Genomic DNA, 19,274 nt, shown 5'->3' with positions numbered 1-19,274 from the left:
TGCACATATAAACATCACTCGTGGCCTAGTGGTTAGGATTTGCCGCTTTCACCGCCACAGCCCCAGTTCGATTCCCGGTCAGGGAAGGGTGGTGGAATTTTGTGGGGCAGAGGTGCAGTTAAGGAAGCGACCCGCCAAAGCTCCACTGAGCAAAGCACCGTCCCCACACACTGCTCCCTGGGCGCCTGGCTGCCCACTGATCACCAAGGGTGATGGTTAAAAGCAGAGGACACATTTCATTGTGCCACCGTGTGCTGTGCTGCAGTGTTTCATAATGAAAACAACTTCACTTTTACTTTCACCTTAATACAGTGGTTCTCAAAGTTAGGCCCAGGAACCCGACAGATTCTCAAATATATATGTTTATCGAATAATTTTCTTCAAGCATCCGCTCACTAATACATCAGATTCACCTTATGGTGAGTTATGGTGATAAATCCATTTAAAATGTATTTACATTTATTGCACAGTTCTAATTGAACACATGTTGAAAATGTTCAGTAATGTTATTCCTGTAAAACATTCTGCACACTGCATAATGCTAATTAGGTTTGACCTGAAAAACATTATTACTTCTGCCCTAGAGGTAAACATCAGGATGGACCTCACATTTTCAACCTCTGTGTACAGGAAGTGCTTTTTTTTTTTTAAATAACTTTTTCAAGCATAATAATGTGTTCATAGGAAAATGTCAGCCTGTACTGTACTGATTTCTGAATGCAAAAAAATATGGAACTCTGGGATCCTATCCCACTTCTGAGAGATCATCCTTGTTTTGGGGGAGTAATCAGAAGGTTGAGTGTTCGAATCCCGATCCACCAAGGTGCCACTGAGCAAAGCACCGTCCAGTGCTTCATGAAGTGCTTCTTCATGTATAAAATGATCCACATGGGAAATGTGTTCATTTTACAGCATGAGGGATGGCTGCATTGACTGCATTACAGTAGACCAGCTGAGTAGTGAAAAAGGCATGAATTACTGTCTCAAAGAGCTGCCTTTTTGTCCAGTTGGAAACTGCCCCGATCCAACAGTCGAGTTGAAGATCAGTGTCCATTTTCACCGTTCGTGGTACACTTGTGTCTTATTTTCATTCAATTTTAAAAAGATGAAGGCCATCCAGTCCTTTATATAGGTCATCAAGACACTTGAACAATGGTGTCGCAGAATACATAGTCTTTTTGAGAGGCAATAGTCAGCATACTAATATTGTGAAATACCATGTTTCCTAAGTAAGGAACCAATTGCACATAGTAATAGTCTGGTGATGGTCAGCTGCACTTGAACTTCAGAGAATTTCAGATCGTGTTCTTGTATGCAGGGTTTGTCCAGGCACCAGGCTGTCTGTGTTGACGTATGACCGATGGACAACACTTGACATGAGCAAGCAGGGAAACTTTTGTTTAAATTGAGCAGAAACACAGAAACTACCACAACAAAACACTGCAAGATTTGCGTTATAGTGATGACTATTGTCCCAATTCATTTTATGAAAGTTGTGCTTTTGCAGTTCCTACCAAGAGATCACGACAATGCGCGAAAGTAGCGCAATGTTCTCACAATTAAATCAATCGAATATCAGTTTATGTGATTGGCTATAAAAGCTGGAGACATTTGATTGGCTACCTGCCATTTGTGAACCACAATCCACAAATAAATGTAAGTGTCTTCACAAATATATACAGTGATTTGTAAATGCAGGTTTAGGAGTTTGTGAATAAATGTAACCACACTGACATTTGTGAATCACATAAAAAAAAATTTGAGTCAAAAAAATGCGTTTGTGAATGGTGTTACATTTATTTGTAAGTCATGAAATATATTTGAGAATATATCTTGTTACATTTATATGTGGATTTTGAAACGAAATGATCTCTGACAACATGGGTTACACAGACAAACCACAACAGAGATAGTGAGGAAACATGGGAGCTTAAATGAGGAAAGTAAATTAAGGATAATTATGTAGACAAGGTAAGGACATGGCGCCGCCTTCTGGCCCAGTAACACCATGTCTTTACACAGTGCAGGAGACAGAGACAGAAGGTGAGTTTAATGGAATAGGATAATAACGTGAAATCAATTTGTCTTGACACGCGTATGACAGTGAGACAGAGTCCTTTTTTCCACTTGTGCGCAGTTTCATCTTAATTTCCGTTTTAGCTGCCTGATGGATCTCCTTTGAACTTGGACTCTTGTTTTGTGCACACAGACACATCTGCTAAAAGCATTAATTCTGCGCTCCGAGGCAGAATGCACGATACAGCTGCTCGCAAAGCAATACTTTCCTCTGCATCTCATCAGGCTACGAATATTTCTCTTTCTTTCTTTATATTTGCCTTCTGAAACACATTATACTGATTGGTTGGGACAAGGCATGCATGTGAAATTTCCATCAGCTATGTGCAGGAATGTGTTGATCTTAAATTTGGCCCAACTACAGTTATGTGGACAGGCACTGAAATGGGACACACTAAACTCGACAGTCGAGCATATTTCCCTAGCAGCGGGAGGAAAGAAATGAAGAGAAGAGAAGAAATAGGCATTTCACTGTTTTCCATTATTTCCCCCTCTGCTTTTCTTTATTTCACATCTGCATTTCCCCTCTGTGTAACTTTAAGTAGGAATGATCCAAATTTTTCCATTGACCCAAAATTTTTTTCCTATTTTCCCCCCTCAGAAATCTACTGAAGCTGTGATAATAATGAATCAGTTTATTAGTCTACATCTGGTTTTATTGTCTTGTGAGGCACCTATAAAAATCTGAAAGTTGAACATTAAATAACTATAAAATAACTCTTTTAAAGTTGTCTTGTTGCAGCACACATGGGGTTAAAGGTTGAGTCGAGGACTGGCTGGGAAGCTCCCAGTGGCTCAGGACCGCTCCAGTCGCCACTGCACCACGGAATGCACCTACGATGGATCTGAAGACTCTGGTTTTCTCTGTAGCACTTTTGAATGTTTCTGTGATGTCTTTCAGGGTGTCACATGGACAGGAGGTGTCACTAATATCTGACAAGAGAGAACTTTCACAGATGTTTATGGAAGTCCAAAAACCAAAGGTAAGGACATCAGATGTTAATTTATCAAAGTTCTGTATCAGAGTATTTAACATTCCTAACAAATATATCTGGTGTAAGTATAATTATATATAATATAACAACATATTTTTATATTCATGTCTATGTCTGATGTTACTGCCTTGACCATCTCGGACTGAATGTGTTTTCTACATGGAAATGAGAATAACAAAGGCCTCGGCCTGATAGCGTATTGATGTGAAAGGCAGGTTTGCTGCACAGCGGGTTTACTGAGCCTGTTTGCACACGATTCAACAGAAAAGGGCTGTGACTGTGTTTGACTATGATGGCCCAGATGATTTGCCTCGAGACACAGGACGGGAGGCAGGAGCGGCTGAGGGTTTGTACATTTATTTTTGAACCCCTTGCTTACTGGACAGACACTTTTATTTTTCTTGTGAAATGCTTGCAGATCTACCCACATGCCTGCTGTGTGTGTGCCTGATTGGATCGGTGTACTGTGAAGATGTCAGTCCAGAGATGACGAGTGTTCCTGCCCTGCCAAAGGAAACCGCTTATCTCTATGCACGCTACAACAAAATCACCAAGATAACCAGTAAAGACTTCGCAGAAACTGGTGAATGACAGTATCCTCTAATACAGTTATCTATGCCTTATATATGCTAGAACAGTGAGGATATTAAATGTAAGAATAGCAACCATACTGCAGAGATTCCCAGCGTATCACTGAACGGACATGGGGTACCACTGCTTTGAGAACCAAGGCTCTGGTATAAATGTATTACACCTTAAAGTTTACTCTTTTTCATCCTGTTTTATTACAGCCACGTTGAGAACAATTGACCTGACCGGAAATCTCATATCTGAAATAGAAGAAGGAGCTTTTTCCAAACTCCACCAGTTGGAAGAACTCACACTGGCTGACAATAAACTGACGAAGTTGCCAGTGTTGCCAGCCAGCCTTGTATCATTCAATGCTAATGGAAATCAGCTGAAAACCAAGGGGGTGAAGTCGACTGCTTTCAAAGTAAGGAAACATACAAACACTGGACAAAGTCTGCAAAAGATTAAACAAAAACTTCCTAATTGTTCTTTTTTCTGCAATCTAGAAGCTCACCAAAGTGGAATACATCTACCTGGCAAATAACGATCTTGAGGCCGTCCCGCAGCTCCCAGAGAGCCTTCGAATTGTACATCTACAGGTGTCTGCGAGTTAACGTTTGCTTGCACACATTCGGAATATAGTGGTGTTTGATCACCATTACAACACAGCGTGGAATTACTCATCTGCACACCGACATTATATCAGTATTATGACCAGGGGTGCACATAATATTTTTAGTGAGCTACTCAGGTGAGTACCAGGAAATGGTGTTTGGTACTCACCCCATACATAGCGTGGTCTTAATAAGTGCAGTCTTCCTCACTGTCCTCCTCAGTATTGCTCCCACTGACCTCTGCTTCAGCTTCCTGCATGGTAGATGATGAACATGCTGCAGATGCACCTGCCTGTCCTTGGTTGAGCCTCCGATTAACGGTCTCCATCCACAGGTCAACAGCTGGCTTTGGGTCAAATGTCTCTGTGGTCTGCTTTGACAGGTGAATGTGCAACAGGGCTGAGAGATGAGCGTGTGACAGACGAGATCTGTACTTGGTTTTTATCAAGTTGAGATGTGAGAATCCCCTCTCACAAGCTGCACTGCTTAAAGGCAGTGTAAGAGACAGCTTAACCACCTTGTTGATGTTGGAGTAAGCATCTGGGTTACTTGTATTCACTATTTGGACCAAGTCATACACAGAAGAGGCTCCCAGGCGTTTTCCTGCCTGCTTTAAGCGCATCCATTCTGTCACAGTGGTGTCTTTGTCAAGATGCAAGATGGCCTCATATTTCTTGAGAATGCTGCAAACAGTTATGTTTCCAAAAATGTGGAGGTCTTGCTTTTCCTGAGGCCATGTTGAAGGATCAAATACTAAGAAATGATCACATGACTTGAGGGAGTCATATCTGATTTCAAACTCTTCAATTAACCCCCTGAGTAAGTTTGTCTTGTCTCTGTCAGCATCAGCATTAGAAACAGTGTGTGCTCTGTAGTGGCCCTCACTATCAAGCAGAAGGGTGAACTGTCCAATGGCCACCATGAGTTCATCCTTACATTCTCCAATAATCAGCTTTTCCTTCTGAAACCTAATGGATGTGGTCTTTAAAATGTTGCCAATGTCAAGCATGTTTGACAGAAAGCATTGAAAACGCTCTGTACAGATATGCTGCAAGTCACTGTTATCACTCGTAGCCAGTTGCATTTTAATGGCTGGCAATAGTCTTGATATTTTTAACAGTGTTTCATGCCTCCATGCAGACCACCTGATATTATGAAACTTACCCAGCTTCACAAAGGGGATCCCATTTTCTTCACACAGCTTCTTCAGGGCAGCTATTTTTTTTGCTCCACCTTTTTGCAAATAAAACTGCAGCAGCTTGACCACGGAGCAATTAAATGTCTCACAGTAAGGAACGTTGCGATCAGCTGATTTTAAGCAATTCTCCAGTGTGTGTGCCGTGCACAGAATGTGCACAAGGGATTCTCTAACTGCAGCAAGTTGCCGGAGTTTTGGCACAACGCCGTTGTACATACCGACGTTGACAGCAGCCCCGTCTGTGCACACAGCGACCAACTTTGTTGCCCAGTCATTCAAGCCTGCGTTCTGGAAAAGTCTCACAAGTCCGTCTGTTATGGCCTGCGCGGTTCGATCAGTACCCAGTTCAATCAGTCCAAGAAAGTCCGACGTAAATTCTCCGTTGCTGGACACAGACACAATGTAAACGATTTCCTGCTCAGTTTTTGTGATGTCCTCAGATCCATCAAAAAGCAGCCCCCAAAATTCGGCAGACTGCAATTTGGCTCGTAACTCCCCGCTGATGGTGTGAGCGATGCTCTGCACGATTCGTGTGCCCCCTTCACGTGAATGATATGCAACTCCGACATTTACTCCTAGCCGCTTCAGTAAAGGAATATCCTCAGAATATGAAGACATGGGACGTGCGTGTTTAGCTTTATGGAAAGCGAGGAGAAAAATATTAGACAGAGCTTGCTGCTGTTCTTCATTTAGCTTGTCTCGCCATCTATTAAGCGGGCGACTGGACATTTCTTCTCGGCTAGCTTGTTTATTAGCAATGACTTGCGCCACATTCACATGCTCCTTGCTCTTTTCATGTTTCTCAAATAAAGGATGGTTAAAATTCTTTGAGCCCCTGTAAAACGCACCTGATTTGTCTGCTATATGTGGATGCGAGCGGCAAATCTTGCACCACATTTCAGTGCGCTCACTGTTAGCTTCCAGCCACTGCACATCTTGGAGCCACTTTTCCGAAAAAAATCTTTTCTTCGGCTCTGGCTCCGGTTGGCGTTTCTTAGCTGGTGGCGAAACGCCAAAGAAGCTGCTTAATGTCTGTTGTTTTTTGGACATTTAGTTGGTGACAAGCAACGTGTAAGATTAAATGAGATAGTGGTGTTGAAAACGTGATGGTCAAGTACGCAAAGGCGCGTGGTGACACAATTGTCACTACGCATTCCTAATTTTTGTCGCGCATGCGTAACTGCGTACCAGTTATGTGCACCCCTGATTATGACCTTGTCTCCTCTGCTGCAGAACAACAAGATCTTGTCCATAAATGACGAGACATTCTGCAAGGGAAACAACACCCACTACATCAGGTACAACATGGAGGAAATTCGGATGGATGGGAATCCAGTTATGTTGGCCCAGCACCCGACAAGCTACATGTGTCTGAGGGTCCTACCTGTGGGACTTTACAAATGACCCAACAAAGGGTGTGATATGTGCACAGGAAAAGTATGAATATGATAACAAACCTTCTAACAAAATGACATTTTTTTTTACATAAAGCATGTTTGTCTCCGTACTATTTTTTATATTGAGTACAAGTTACATTGTTAGCATAACTTGAGACAGAATACTGGTAATGTTACCTAGATTTTTATTCAGCATACCTTTTACACATTTAAATAAACACTATAAATAAAAATAGATTTTAAAAAATTCAGTGCATATGCTGGTAAAAATGGGTAAATTTCTTGGACATTTAGACATTTTTTGTGTCATTTTAATGTATGTTTTATGTATGCATATAGTGTATTTTGGACTGAGCACTATATACTAAAAAGTCATCCATATCTAGTTTGTAGTCTTCTTCTATGCAACGGGTTCAATGTACTGCAGGAGAATAGGCCAACCAGAATTTTTTTCTAATGGGAATGTATCGTATTATCGCTATATTATGAGCAAATATTGCATTTAAAAAAGTTTAATTAAACAGTTACATTTCTTTTCAAAGCCTTTCACTAAAACTACTAACCTATAATGACAAGAAACTGTTTCTGGAAATGTTCATACTTATTCATGCCAATACTAGTATTTATATTCAGTCCTAATGTTTTTTTTTTACATTTACAACAATGCTTTGTTTAATTAGTCACTCACTCTCTATTCAATCACACCTTTTCCATAATTGCTGAATCCTAAGCAGGGATTCCATCCCCGAGACTCATCCAGGGCAACATCATTCAATAACACACTCAGTCACCAATCCACCTAGTGTGCATGCCTTTGGTCAGCATGAGGAAACTGTAGAGACTGAAGGGAAGCCACAGCGTCGCTGGGAGAACATGCAAACCCTCCACTCACAAAGCTGGAGCCCAGATTCAATTTCACGACCTTGAACCCTTATGAACATTATGAAGAAGTAGAAGCTCAGCATTGCTTTTTGTTGCTGGCATTCTGTGTGGATTGCTGGGAGATTATGAAGTCCAGGATGAGTTTTGCTGTCTTGCGTGGGCGCTCCATCACAACAGAGTGACCACAGTGGTCCAGCAGGTCCAAGCGACATCCTGAAAGCACTTCAGCAATGACCCTGGCCCCAGAGACATCCACCACCTATTGATTTGTTTCATTTAATGAACATTTATTAATGACTGTTAAACATTCACCGTGGTTGAATATGTTATTGCTTTATTTCTGTACCTGATCCTGTTTACCCCAGATTACTTGCAAAGGAGATGTGATTTGATGCATATGTTCATGTAAGGCAAATCTTGAGCTTTCCCCCCAAATCTTCATGAATACTGAAAGATGAAAAGTAAATAAATTCCACATTAATCATGTTACATTAAACAGTTGTTGTTCTTGTAAATTGTGTCATTTGCAGCTAAATATATGCTAATAAATAATGGTAATATTTAAGTCACATTGGGTAATGTGCTAACCTTCTTGATAAAAATCATTATGAGGAATCCGTACATCCACCAGTCCTTGAAGCACCTGGCAACAAAAGAAAGTGTGAACACTGTGAAATCACCACCAAGTCGGCAGACACATTTTATTATCTGAGAGATGGACTACTGGTTTGTGGTTTTTCATTTTTCGAAAGATAGTACCTGCTGTGGCACCTTAAAGCGAACATGAGAACATAGCCTGAGCATTTCCTCCATCTCCTCTGCTGTGTTTGGGATGAGTGGGATACTCAGGGTGTGCTGACTATTCAGCAGGTCCTGCAGTTGGTTGTCAAATTTTGTTTCAGACGTATGTTTTATACCTAAAGGAAGAATTCAAACCAAGCAAAACTTCTTAGGCAAATTTTGAAACTTCCTTGTTTTTCATTACATTGACAGTCATGCATTTAATATAGTTTTACAAATCTACAAAGACAAGAACACCCAGCCTCATCTTTGACTCTCTTCACCTGGAGAATCTAACAACATGAAATTGACTCCAGACATTGTTAGGTTTACAGTTACACCATTTTTCAAACGGCCCTAACCAGAGCGACTTACAACTATTAGTTGCAGGGACAGTCCCCCCTGGAGCAAGTTGGGGTTAAGTGTCTTGCTCAGGGACACAATGGTAGTAAGTGGTATTTGAACCTGGGTCTTCTGGTTCATAGGCGAGTGTGTTACCCACTAGGCTACAACCACCCTACCTAGCTACCTAATACCTACCTACCAGCACTACCATTGAACGTTGTTCGCTGTAAACAACGGTGGGAGCTGGAAATGGAAATGAATGAAATATCTACAGAAATGTAAACATTTTTTATCAGTAACAATTAGTCTTGGGTTCCAGTGAAACGCTATGTTTATTAATGCAAGTCTAATCATTGATTATTAGAAAAACATTTTAAAAGGATCTTTGATGCGCTGATTTAAGAAATAAAAAAAAACTTGTCAAATTCAGCTGAGTTTCTGGCAGGTTTAGACTGTATCAACTGTGTCAATGATGATTTCTTATTAATTTTTTCATATTTTCAATGTAAACAATGAAAGGGCATTACAAATTATCCTAAACTTGAATGCTGTAATATATACTGTTCAGGGTCCTTGTTCTGTCAAATGTTATGTCACGGATGGACAGATGAACTGACCAGATGGACAGATCAGAGTGACACCAAAAATGTCTGATGGATAAGTGGCTGCATACACCCCAGCAACATTTCCACCCATCGAAGTTCCCACTATATGGAATGGCTTCTTGTTCAGTTTGATGCATTCCACAAACTGCAAAATGTAAAAAAAGAACGTTAAACATGAAAAACTTGCATAAATTTTTTTTTTATTTTATTTGAATTTTTTTTTACTTGATGCACTCTCTGAACTTGTCCTTGGATAGAGTAGTCATCTGCACTTGAACGTGTTGTGCCCTCATGTCCTGGCATGTCCACACAGAGTATATGTAGGTGTTTTGGTAAAAACTGCAGAGTGCAAAATGTGCCGCCTGGTTTATATCATGCTCTCACTTTAATCAAACGTCTAAATGCCTGATGACCTGTGCTACCTTAACCACAGACAGCCAAGCATCTTTGTGGCCAGAAAAGCCATGCAGCATGAGGATAGAAGGTCTGAGTCCTGGTTTCCCTCTGTAGGAATAGCAAAAGCGGTACGCACCACAGTCTGCATGACGCACCTGCATGCCAAGGGTGCGTCTCCAGTACCTCGATGAGACAAATGAAAGACTCTAAAGACAAGACAATTTGACTAAGGTGTATATGAGCTACATAACGCCAAAAGCTACCTTACCAGTAGTAGACTTTGATGAGGGTCGAAGGCCAGAGAAGAAATGAGACCATAAAAGCTAGGAGAGGTATCGCCAGGGTACCGACAGATATGGCAAACAAATTCACCATATCCATAGTCATGAACAGCTGAGTGGTACTAAAGGAGAGCCTAGAGACAGAAATAAATCTATTTGCTAGTTGCCACGTAGCAACTTGTCCATTACCAATTCTATTTTTGTAAATAATGCAATAGCCACAACGTAGCATGTCATGTTCATCGCGGTGACCAAAATTAATTTTACACCATAGTAAACAGAGAAACTTACCATGCAGTGACGTATTTCCAGGCTTCATTGAACGTTCTGAAGTCTATTAAACTTTTTTTGATATATGCATCAATTTTTTATTGAAAGAAGCAGCATTTTTTTTCTGTCTAGGGATGAAAGCCATTCAAATGATCTGGGTGAAATTGTAGCTCTGCTGTCCCACCCTGTGCGCTCTCATCAATTGAAATGTCAATGCAATTGCAAAATGGTGGGTTATGGAGCAGAATGACCTCGATTGTCTTTCCAGCTCTTTTAGCAATTAATAGATGCAATGAAATGCATGAAGTAAAAATTACAATTTCACTTACCTATAACACCAAAATCATGTGTAATACATGTTTTTAATGTTAAATTATTAACATGGAAAAGATGAACAGTATGGACTCATTATTTTACACACCATGGTACTCATGGTACTCTAGCCAACAGCAAGTGGCCCAAATGTTTCAAATAGTGTTGTCGCATACAGATAACAATGCAACATTATTATGTGTGAAGAAATTCTTAGACAGACTCAACTTCACATATTAGCAATGAAGCCAAAATAACTAAAATGACTATCCTTGTGTAGATGTGTATGTGTGTGTGTCTTCATGTTTGATTTTACTCCTCCACACCTTCTCCAAACCCCTCATCTCTCTTTGTTATTCAGCATTTGTACATGCAGACAGTATCCACACACAGACACATACGCACACACTGGAATATCCCCCAATCAATACCTTTACATGGAAAAATATTTTGTAGCTTTCATTTCCCCGTGTTCCTCTTTGTTAAAGTAAGAATTAGATGACCACTGACTCTCTCACCACCATACCAGTTTAGATATGACAGTGATGTCCCTTATTAGTCATTCCAATTTCATGTTCCACTTGGTAGGTAGGGTGAAAATCGGATGTTGTTTATCGCTCTGGTGAACAGGAGTGCAAATTAGGCCCGCATTTAGCCTATTTTTGAACAGGCACTCGTAGGCAGCCTTATAGAAAGTAAATGGGGCTGGCTTTGCACTTTGGCCGTTTACTCCCTGACTGCAGGACCCTGATCTAATACTTGGCCACAAACTGCCTCTGGTTTTCCGTCAAGTTTCCTAAAGACAGTCACCGGGTCGTCCTTGGGGCAGTGAAATCATTCTCTCATCCTGCAGTTGTGGCTCCACAGCGTAGTGAAGGGAGGGTATCTCCACAACGCTTGTTTAAATTATAAAGGGGGTTTGACTATAAGAAAATGTAACTTTTGTCTATTGTACTAGGAACTTATACTATTTTGACTGGGTTAAATAGAATTGCATTACAAAAAAAAAAAAGAGATTAATTAAAAATGCCATATTCATTGACTAAATTGATATGGATTATTCTGACATAAATAGAACAAAAAAGCTCAGACTTTAATTCAGCTGAAACTGGACTAAAATGAGTATGGATGTGACTAAGACTAATAAAAACTAAAAAGACCACTTGATGCAAAGACTAGACTAAAACTAAAATTAAAACAGGCCGGCAAAAAACAAATATTCACGTATACGAAAATTTTTCAGTTTAATGGCATAGCAGTGACACGAATGTAACTGTAACTGAAACACACACACATAAGGTCTCTTGCAGAACCTCATTCTGTCTGGCCAACTGTTTACTCTGCCACCTATAAGAGACAAATAGGGCTTGGATTGTCTGGGCGAGTGAGCCACTGCTTCAAATCCCTCTCCTGCCAGTGCCCTACACTCTCCGCATTGATTTAGTCACTCAAGGCTACACTGCATGTACCAAAGGCTGTGGTGTGGGCCCGGCCTCCCTCAGGCTCCTTGACCAGGAGGAGAATGACATTGTGTGTATATGCAGATTCTGAAAGGTGGCATTAATGATTTCAGATTGAGTAAAATATCAATCACACACAGAAACACATACAAATTTTTTAAGATAAGTCACAAAAAAATACAGTTCTTGAGCCTTATTCCTGATCAAGGAAGCAACTGCTGCTTGCACCATGTTTCGATTGAACTCATACAGTGTCATTGGCCAAATTTCGCTCTAAGAAACCCATCATCATTAACTGGGTATTCAGCCATGCACCCAGGTTATACGTACTAGAACTTGGATTTTCTAACAGCAAGCTACCCAATGAAAGGTTCTTGGAAGATTTTGGTAGAGGCCCGATAAACAAACCGCCTCAGCAAGGGGAAGGTAAGTAGTTTCCTGCTGGCAGGTGAGAGGATAAGACAGATGGCAGAGAAGGTACATGAAGAACAGTGCCAAGTGGTGCGATTAGAGAAGTACTTGTTAGAATGGTTTGAGAATCAAGGCTTTGGGAACTGACGTAAGGTCGCTGAGCTAACAACTGCTGTTGGTGAAGGGAATATGATGATGTGAAATCGAGCTTTTCCCAGAACTAACTGCTTCATCCAGGGCTGGGCCGCGACATCCCGTGACAACTAAATAAAGTTGTGCAAACTCCACACACACAAAACCACCACATGCCCCATGATCGACAAATGTCTAACCACGTCAACTTCATTCAGATTTGTAACCTTACAAATTCACCATAGAAAATGAATGTGCTCATCATTTATTGTTCAAATTACAGCAGTTGGTCCTCAAGAAACGTTCATAAGTGCTGAAGGCTTTGTGATTCCATCATAGTAAATACATGTATTATGTCTAGTTATTGCCATGCTGTGTTTAACAGGGTAATCGGAAGTCGTGTTGTCATTGCAGATGGTTTCTTGAACATGATGGACCTCAGCAACATTCTTTATGTTACTGTGTAGCCTTGATTTCAGTATAAATGATCCAATAACAGTCGACTGAACTACACAATGTGTTGTTGTGTTGTAAGAAAATCAACATTTTCCTTTTGATCTTAAAAAAAAATCCTACTTAGTATCATAGTACAGCTAGTACAAAAAATTGTAATATGTACTGAGTATGCATTGAGTTTGTACTTTGAGTTATATTTGTTGTCGGTATGCATTCTTAAGTTAAATTATGCATGTTTTTTTGGGGGGGGGGGACATAAAAAAAAAAAAAAAACAACCTTAGCAGACTAAGCAAATACATACATGTTTTTACAGTGTTGCTCGTCCTTGTACTTTCAGAATTTTGCCACCCCTGACAAATTCCACTTTGGCAGTCAAAACACAATTTGGTTGCTTTCTAGTTTAGCTCAAGCTAACATCGCGTTTACATCCACCGACCGCACAGCCGCTAACTTTCACAGTATCAGTTGTTCCATTTTTTTCATCATGAATTTTTTTAAAACAAAACTCTCAGTGATGGTAGTGCTGATTCCAGGTACAGGTCCAACACAAGGCCATTTCAGACGTGGGATGCTCCTTGCTGCCCACTTCTTTGCCCTTGTCCAGAAAGCCAGCAGTGTGTTCAGGATCAGCCTGAGATTTAACACCTTCTTCGGTCGCTCATCTGCTCCTGAGCTACAGAAGGACGCGCGATTTTGTGAACTCAGCAAGGGCTGTGTCTGATGCAGTAGCTGAAATGTAAAGACTCTATAGTCCTCAGTGACCACCTTGGTAACGCATGCCCAGTGGTCTACACATCTTCTGCACTACGGTAGTAAAAGGCTAAGTCTTTGATTCTGCGGTCCTTCACAGGCTGTTCTTGTCAGGATTTTCAGCCTCGGGGCTCCGGGGGAAGTAGACGGTGGTTTTGTGCTCCTCATAGCGGTCAATGCGCTTCAGGTGCACCACCATGTGAAGGGCGTAGGCCAGGACCAGCAACAGGATTAGAGAGGTGATGAGGCCCATAAGAATAGCAGGGGTGAAGAAGGTGGCACAGTCACTTGCAGAGGCAAATTTGGTGGACTGAACATTGAAGGCCTGGATCTTAACAAGAAGAAAACAGAGGGGAAACAAACTCTTTAAAACCTTGCTTACAAAAGCAATTCCAGCAGCATATATGATATATAATAAAAGTAAATATGACAATACATTGTAAAACTCTTCCTCAGTATGAGATATTATAATTATAATCATGCCATTTATCAGACAACCTTTTCCAGAGAGACTTACAACCAGTAGTTAAAGGGACAGTCCCCCAGGTGACACTCAGCAGGTTCAGAGTCTTGCTCAGGGACACAATGGTAGTAATTGGAGTTTGAACCTGAGACTTTGTGGTCTACTGGTTCATTGGCAAGTGTCTAACCCACTAGGTTCATCCATAAAAATATATAGGGACAACCTGACTTCAAAAGGTCACAAAATCATAAATAACAAAGTAATGATGAAAAGAATGCTTCTGGTACTATCGTGTACACAGGAGAAACATGTTAAATTAAACATGAAATATCATTGGTCGTGAGTGTGAAAATTAGATCAAAACACATACACAGCTATAGAAAATTGTGGTCTCGAATCACTGCGATTAACCTATTATTTAATTTGATGAATTATTTAATATTGGCAAAAAACATGTTGAGTTTAACATTAAGATTTATTGTAGGTGTATTGAATTTTACTTTTTTTCGATAGCAATTTTTAGTAATTTCAATAATTTTACTTTGTTTTCAATAGCAATTTTACTTTAGGTTTTTGATAGAAATTGGCAGTTTGATTCAAATGTTCATTCAATAATAAAAGAACACAATAAAAGAGCAACATTAGAGCAGTACATATAGAGAAATATAATGCAATCAAGTCATTTTTCCATGTATGCATATTAAACAACAGGGCGTTTCAAGTTCAAAACCCCGATCTGCGTTCCCATCTGCATGCCGCTGCTCCCTGTGCTCTTACCTGGAAGTCTGTGAAAGTGATGTGCCAGTCTGCAGAGCTGTCAGTCAGGGAACTGGGCACCAGTAGCGTGTCATATTTCTGTAGGCTGCTGACGTGCTGGCAGTGGTAGGAGGAAGTAGCCGGGGCGTACACAGCCGTGGCGTTAAAAGCGGCTTCATGCGTCCAGTTATAGTGGATGTGAACGCTGTCCAGGGTAAACCAGTTCTGACCCACTGACTCATAGAACGTGTTGGACATCTGGAGTCTGTTATAACACATACAACCGTGTGACCTTGTTGATTCATATCCTTTTTTCTTTCAAATTTAGTAAGAGGGAGAAAAACAAATTACTTTATGACAAGAGCTTTTATGTCCTCCATGTCTCCAATGCGTAAGGAGAGCCTGTTTGCATGTAAACAAATAAACGCATAAATTCATATGTATGTCTGCAATTGTTAAAATTTTCTGAGCAAAGCACTTAAGCATGAATTACTTCTACAGTAAAATAAATGACTGAGCATACGATGGCACACAATGGCTAGACTTCACATCAGCTAGGATCTATATATAGAAACAAGGAATCAAGGGAAACAAGTGAAGACAATAACACCAAGCTAGAGCTAAAGCAACTAGATACAAATGGAACAGACCGAGGAGTCACCGCATTTTGCGAATAATCTATACGCTAAATGTGAATTTAGACCGAATGAATGGCACTTACGTAGCTTTCTCCTTGGTGCAAACAGAGCCTTTTGTGTCCACTGGGGCGTTGGGCCCGAACACCCTTTCGGTGAGGTCCAGAAATGTTTCGTTTCTGTAGCGAATGGCCAACCTCTTGGCTTTGAACAGGATGCATATTTTCCCATTGTACGCCACGGCGAGTGGAGAGTAGGGCCCGGAGCTGGAGGACTGCAGCAGCTTCCGCTTGGTTCTGGGCTGCACATGCAGATGCCACCCGTGGGGCTGCTAACACGAGGGTGAAAAGCAAAAACACACACCGTCAGGGCTCGGAACAGTCACTCCGTCTACATAGGGATACGGCTCATGGGCGCACACATTACTCATACTTGACGTGTGTTACGCTGCTGAGTGGATAAATAATAAGCACTTTATTATTTGGGGAACTACTCTCGGCCAAGGTCACATACTCTGTCTGGGAAAATGCTTTACCCGCAGTATTCTTCTGAGGGGGTTTTCAGAAGCAGGCAGATCGCTGCCCTCATGCGAGGCACTTGGACTCTCAACATCTACTCCATCTGCATCACAAAACACAGGACATTTCTTCAGAGTCAAATCAGAAAAATAAGAGCGCATTTAGTTATTTGTTTTAATTGACGCTACTGACCGGTTCTGATTCTGATGGCTCGATACTGGGGGGCTTCTGAACTGTATTAAAAAAAAAAAAAAAAAAGAGACTTTAATGTCAGCATACGCCTCTGAGAAAGATCAAATGTGCATTTTAGTTTCTGAGGCAGCCATTATATGGCCATAACTTGCTGAATTCCAACACCAACACATTTCTAGCGCCGTGATTCCGATGATCCGATGATCTACTGTTCTAGCTGAGCCGAATCTCACCAAACAAGGAAAGGTCCAGGAAACACTGCTGTAGGTTTAACCATCCTAACCTGATCATTACATTGTTTAACAATGGGTATATGCTAGCTTGATTAGCAAAAAAATATGTTTCATTGGAACATTTACACAGTAACATTTACGGCATTTATCAGACGCCCTTATCCAGAGCGACTTACAATCAGTAGTTACAGGGACAGTCCCCCTTAGGGTAGCGACTTAGGGTTAAGTGTCACAATGGTAGTAAGTGGGATTTGAACCTGTGACTCTGTCTTCTGGTTCATAGGCAAGTGTGTTACCCACTAGGCTACTACCATGCCTCAGCATGTATATTTTGCACAAACAGAGCTGTGGCATAACACGATCAGCTTATCTTGACCTCGGCGTGTGTTGGTGTCGATTGGTGTTGGTTTTTTCAGCTTGTCCCTGCTGACTGCACCCATTGCTCGTTGCTTTAAAGATTATCCTGGGTTGAACCATGTAACCACGTCTAATCGCTGACATAATGAGCTTGGCGGAGGAAACCTTGATTAACAGTCTGACTTGGATGGAAAGGGGCCTTGCTGTGCCTCAGAACCGACTGGCTCCACCCTGACACCACACTGGGCCAAGGTCAGCCGTAGCGGGGACAAAAGCAGAGCAGTGGGTGACCCTGTCTGCATTTTCCACCAGAAACACACCGGCAACTGTGGCACAGCAAACTCTCCATTACAGGAATTTGTCACTGTTAATTAATTCAGCGTAACTGTCTAGGTACATTTCTGATTCCTGACCCCGGCAGATCTCTTTCAAATCTTCACACTGAAGACAACAGGGTTGATCCACAGCAGCACGCCTGGCCTTCAGGAGTGGTCTTATTGTGAAGCCCAGTGTAAAATAACTCTCTCCTTTGTTCTTAAGCCAGTTTACTGAGGTCAGCAGCTTGGGACTCTGCTGCTGTCATTGGTTAGACCTGGGCACAGTGAGGTAAGTGCTGAAGTTTGCATTTACGTGGCGAAACACGGCACTCCCTCTGAATCTTCCCCTCAACAGCAATCGCAAAGCAACAACAACAACAAAAGTTCTGTGGCTCAACCCCCCCACCCAATGATTCAAACAGCACCACAAGCCCACAATGATCTCATGATATCTAATAATAGATCTGACAATTAAATGGGATTAAGATTAAACCCGTCGCTGCTCTGGCCGTTGCTGTCATTCGAGCCCATCTGTTTATATATAACTATACACACACACACACACAACGTACATGTATCTCAGAGTATATCATGCTAAAATGTGAATAATGTTACTATTTATGTAATTTAAGTTCAAGAAAATCATTAGATCAGTTTATGAAGTTGTATCATCTAATATGTAAACAACATATTAGTCACAAGGTTGCGGGTTCGAATCCCAAAACGGCCCATGGTGATGGGTTAAATGCAAAGGACCATTTCATGCGCACTGTGTGCTGTGTATCACAAAACACTCACTTGTAAATATGTGCAGCCACACTGTGCATGGCTAAAAAGGGTCAGCTCCAACCCTAATTATCTTAACTATCCTAACGCCCTGATCTGAACAGTGGCTGACCCACAGGTTACCCCATAACCCTGCATGCACACAGTCTGCCCTGTTCTAGACTCATTAAGTTCTTTTCGTCCCCGCAGTTTATTGCCACGTTGAGCATAATTCGAATTTCAGAACTTCCTAGTCCAATGCAACCTCATTCTAGAAATTACTGATATAAAGTGTCAAAAATTGTAACTGCAAGTAATATGGCAGCTACTATAATTGTTTAAATTACAGTGACAACCATTTCAAATCATAGGAATCATCGATTGTCTTCTTGGTTCTGACGGTTAACACAGAAAACACCAATTCATACCAGGACCTCACCTACGAACTGCAGCACAACACAGCATCGTCATCTGTAAACTGATCCGGCAGACGTAACACATGTCCCATTGTCATGGCCATGTTTCATTGTGCCAGTGTTATCGGCGCAGACGTTGCATTCCTGACACCCCAGGCACATACACGCCTGGAAGCCCCCCGTAGCCATGCGGTTTTTGAAAAAGAAAAAAAAAAAATTCCCGTACAGGGCTGGTCTATTGTGCCTCCAGCCAGAGAGTCCATAAACTGCACAGCAGCATTGTCCAGCTCATCCCCACGCAGTGACTCATGCGACCGTGGCTCTTACCTCTGGTCCAGGACCGTCAGCACTTGGTCAAAGGACGAGCACAGCTGCACCAAAGCGAAGGTCAGTTGTGCAAAAAGCGAGGAAAACCTTGTGTTTAGCCATTTAGACAATCAGGTGAGGTCTGCCACAGATGAGGTCTGCTTCATAATGGGCTCCGATGGCGCGTCCCCCAAACCTGACCTCACCGACGGACGCAGACGCCGGCCAATGAGCGGAAGGGGGGGGGTGGTGGTTTAAAAAAAAAGAAAAAGAATGTGTGCGTCACACCCCTCACAGCCTTCATTCTTGCTGCCTCGCTGTGCCACACCTCCCTCCCTCTCTCTCCCTCCTTTCTCGGTCTGCCCGTCTTCCATTCTTCACCACG

At 41.6% G+C, this 19,274-nt stretch overlaps 2 protein-coding genes and 1 pseudogene across 2 annotated transcripts; 1 reads left to right on the top strand and 2 right to left on the bottom strand.

Annotated features, from left to right (window-relative positions):
* The first annotated feature begins 2,700 nt into the window (after window positions 1–2,700).
* Window positions 2,701–8,247, top strand: LOC114798397 (mimecan-like). Its single transcript, XM_028994074.1, has 6 exons — window positions 2,701–3,059; window positions 3,336–3,417; window positions 3,490–3,654; window positions 3,863–4,065; window positions 4,148–4,240; window positions 6,687–8,247. The coding sequence occupies exons 1-6, from the start codon at window positions 2,916–2,918 to the stop codon at window positions 6,855–6,857; spliced, it is 858 nt and encodes a 285-aa protein (XP_028849907.1). The 5' UTR covers window positions 2,701–2,915; the 3' UTR covers window positions 6,858–8,247.
* LOC114798396 (monoacylglycerol lipase ABHD6-like) lies at window positions 7,673–10,418 on the bottom strand. Its single transcript, XM_028994073.1, has 8 exons — window positions 10,127–10,418; window positions 9,885–10,041; window positions 9,688–9,801; window positions 9,475–9,607; window positions 8,492–8,649; window positions 8,321–8,375; window positions 8,079–8,179; window positions 7,673–7,991 (listed from the first exon to the last, which is right to left on the bottom strand). The coding sequence occupies exons 1-8, from the start codon at window positions 10,369–10,371 to the stop codon at window positions 7,809–7,811; spliced, it is 1,146 nt and encodes a 381-aa protein (XP_028849906.1). The 5' UTR covers window positions 10,372–10,418; the 3' UTR covers window positions 7,673–7,808.
* A 2,555-nt stretch (window positions 10,419–12,973) lies between these two features.
* Window positions 12,974–19,012, bottom strand: LOC114798501 (V-type proton ATPase subunit S1-like protein; annotated as a pseudogene).
* Between the last annotated feature and the right edge of the window lie 262 nt (window positions 19,013–19,274).

Source organism: Denticeps clupeoides, chromosome 10 (genome assembly GCF_900700375.1).
Source record: "Denticeps clupeoides chromosome 10, fDenClu1.1, whole genome shotgun sequence".
NCBI classification, from domain to species: domain Eukaryota; kingdom Metazoa; phylum Chordata; class Actinopteri; order Clupeiformes; family Denticipitidae; genus Denticeps; species Denticeps clupeoides.
The sequence above is the reverse complement of the archived record's forward strand: the minus strand, read 5'-3'. Positions and strand labels throughout refer to the sequence as shown.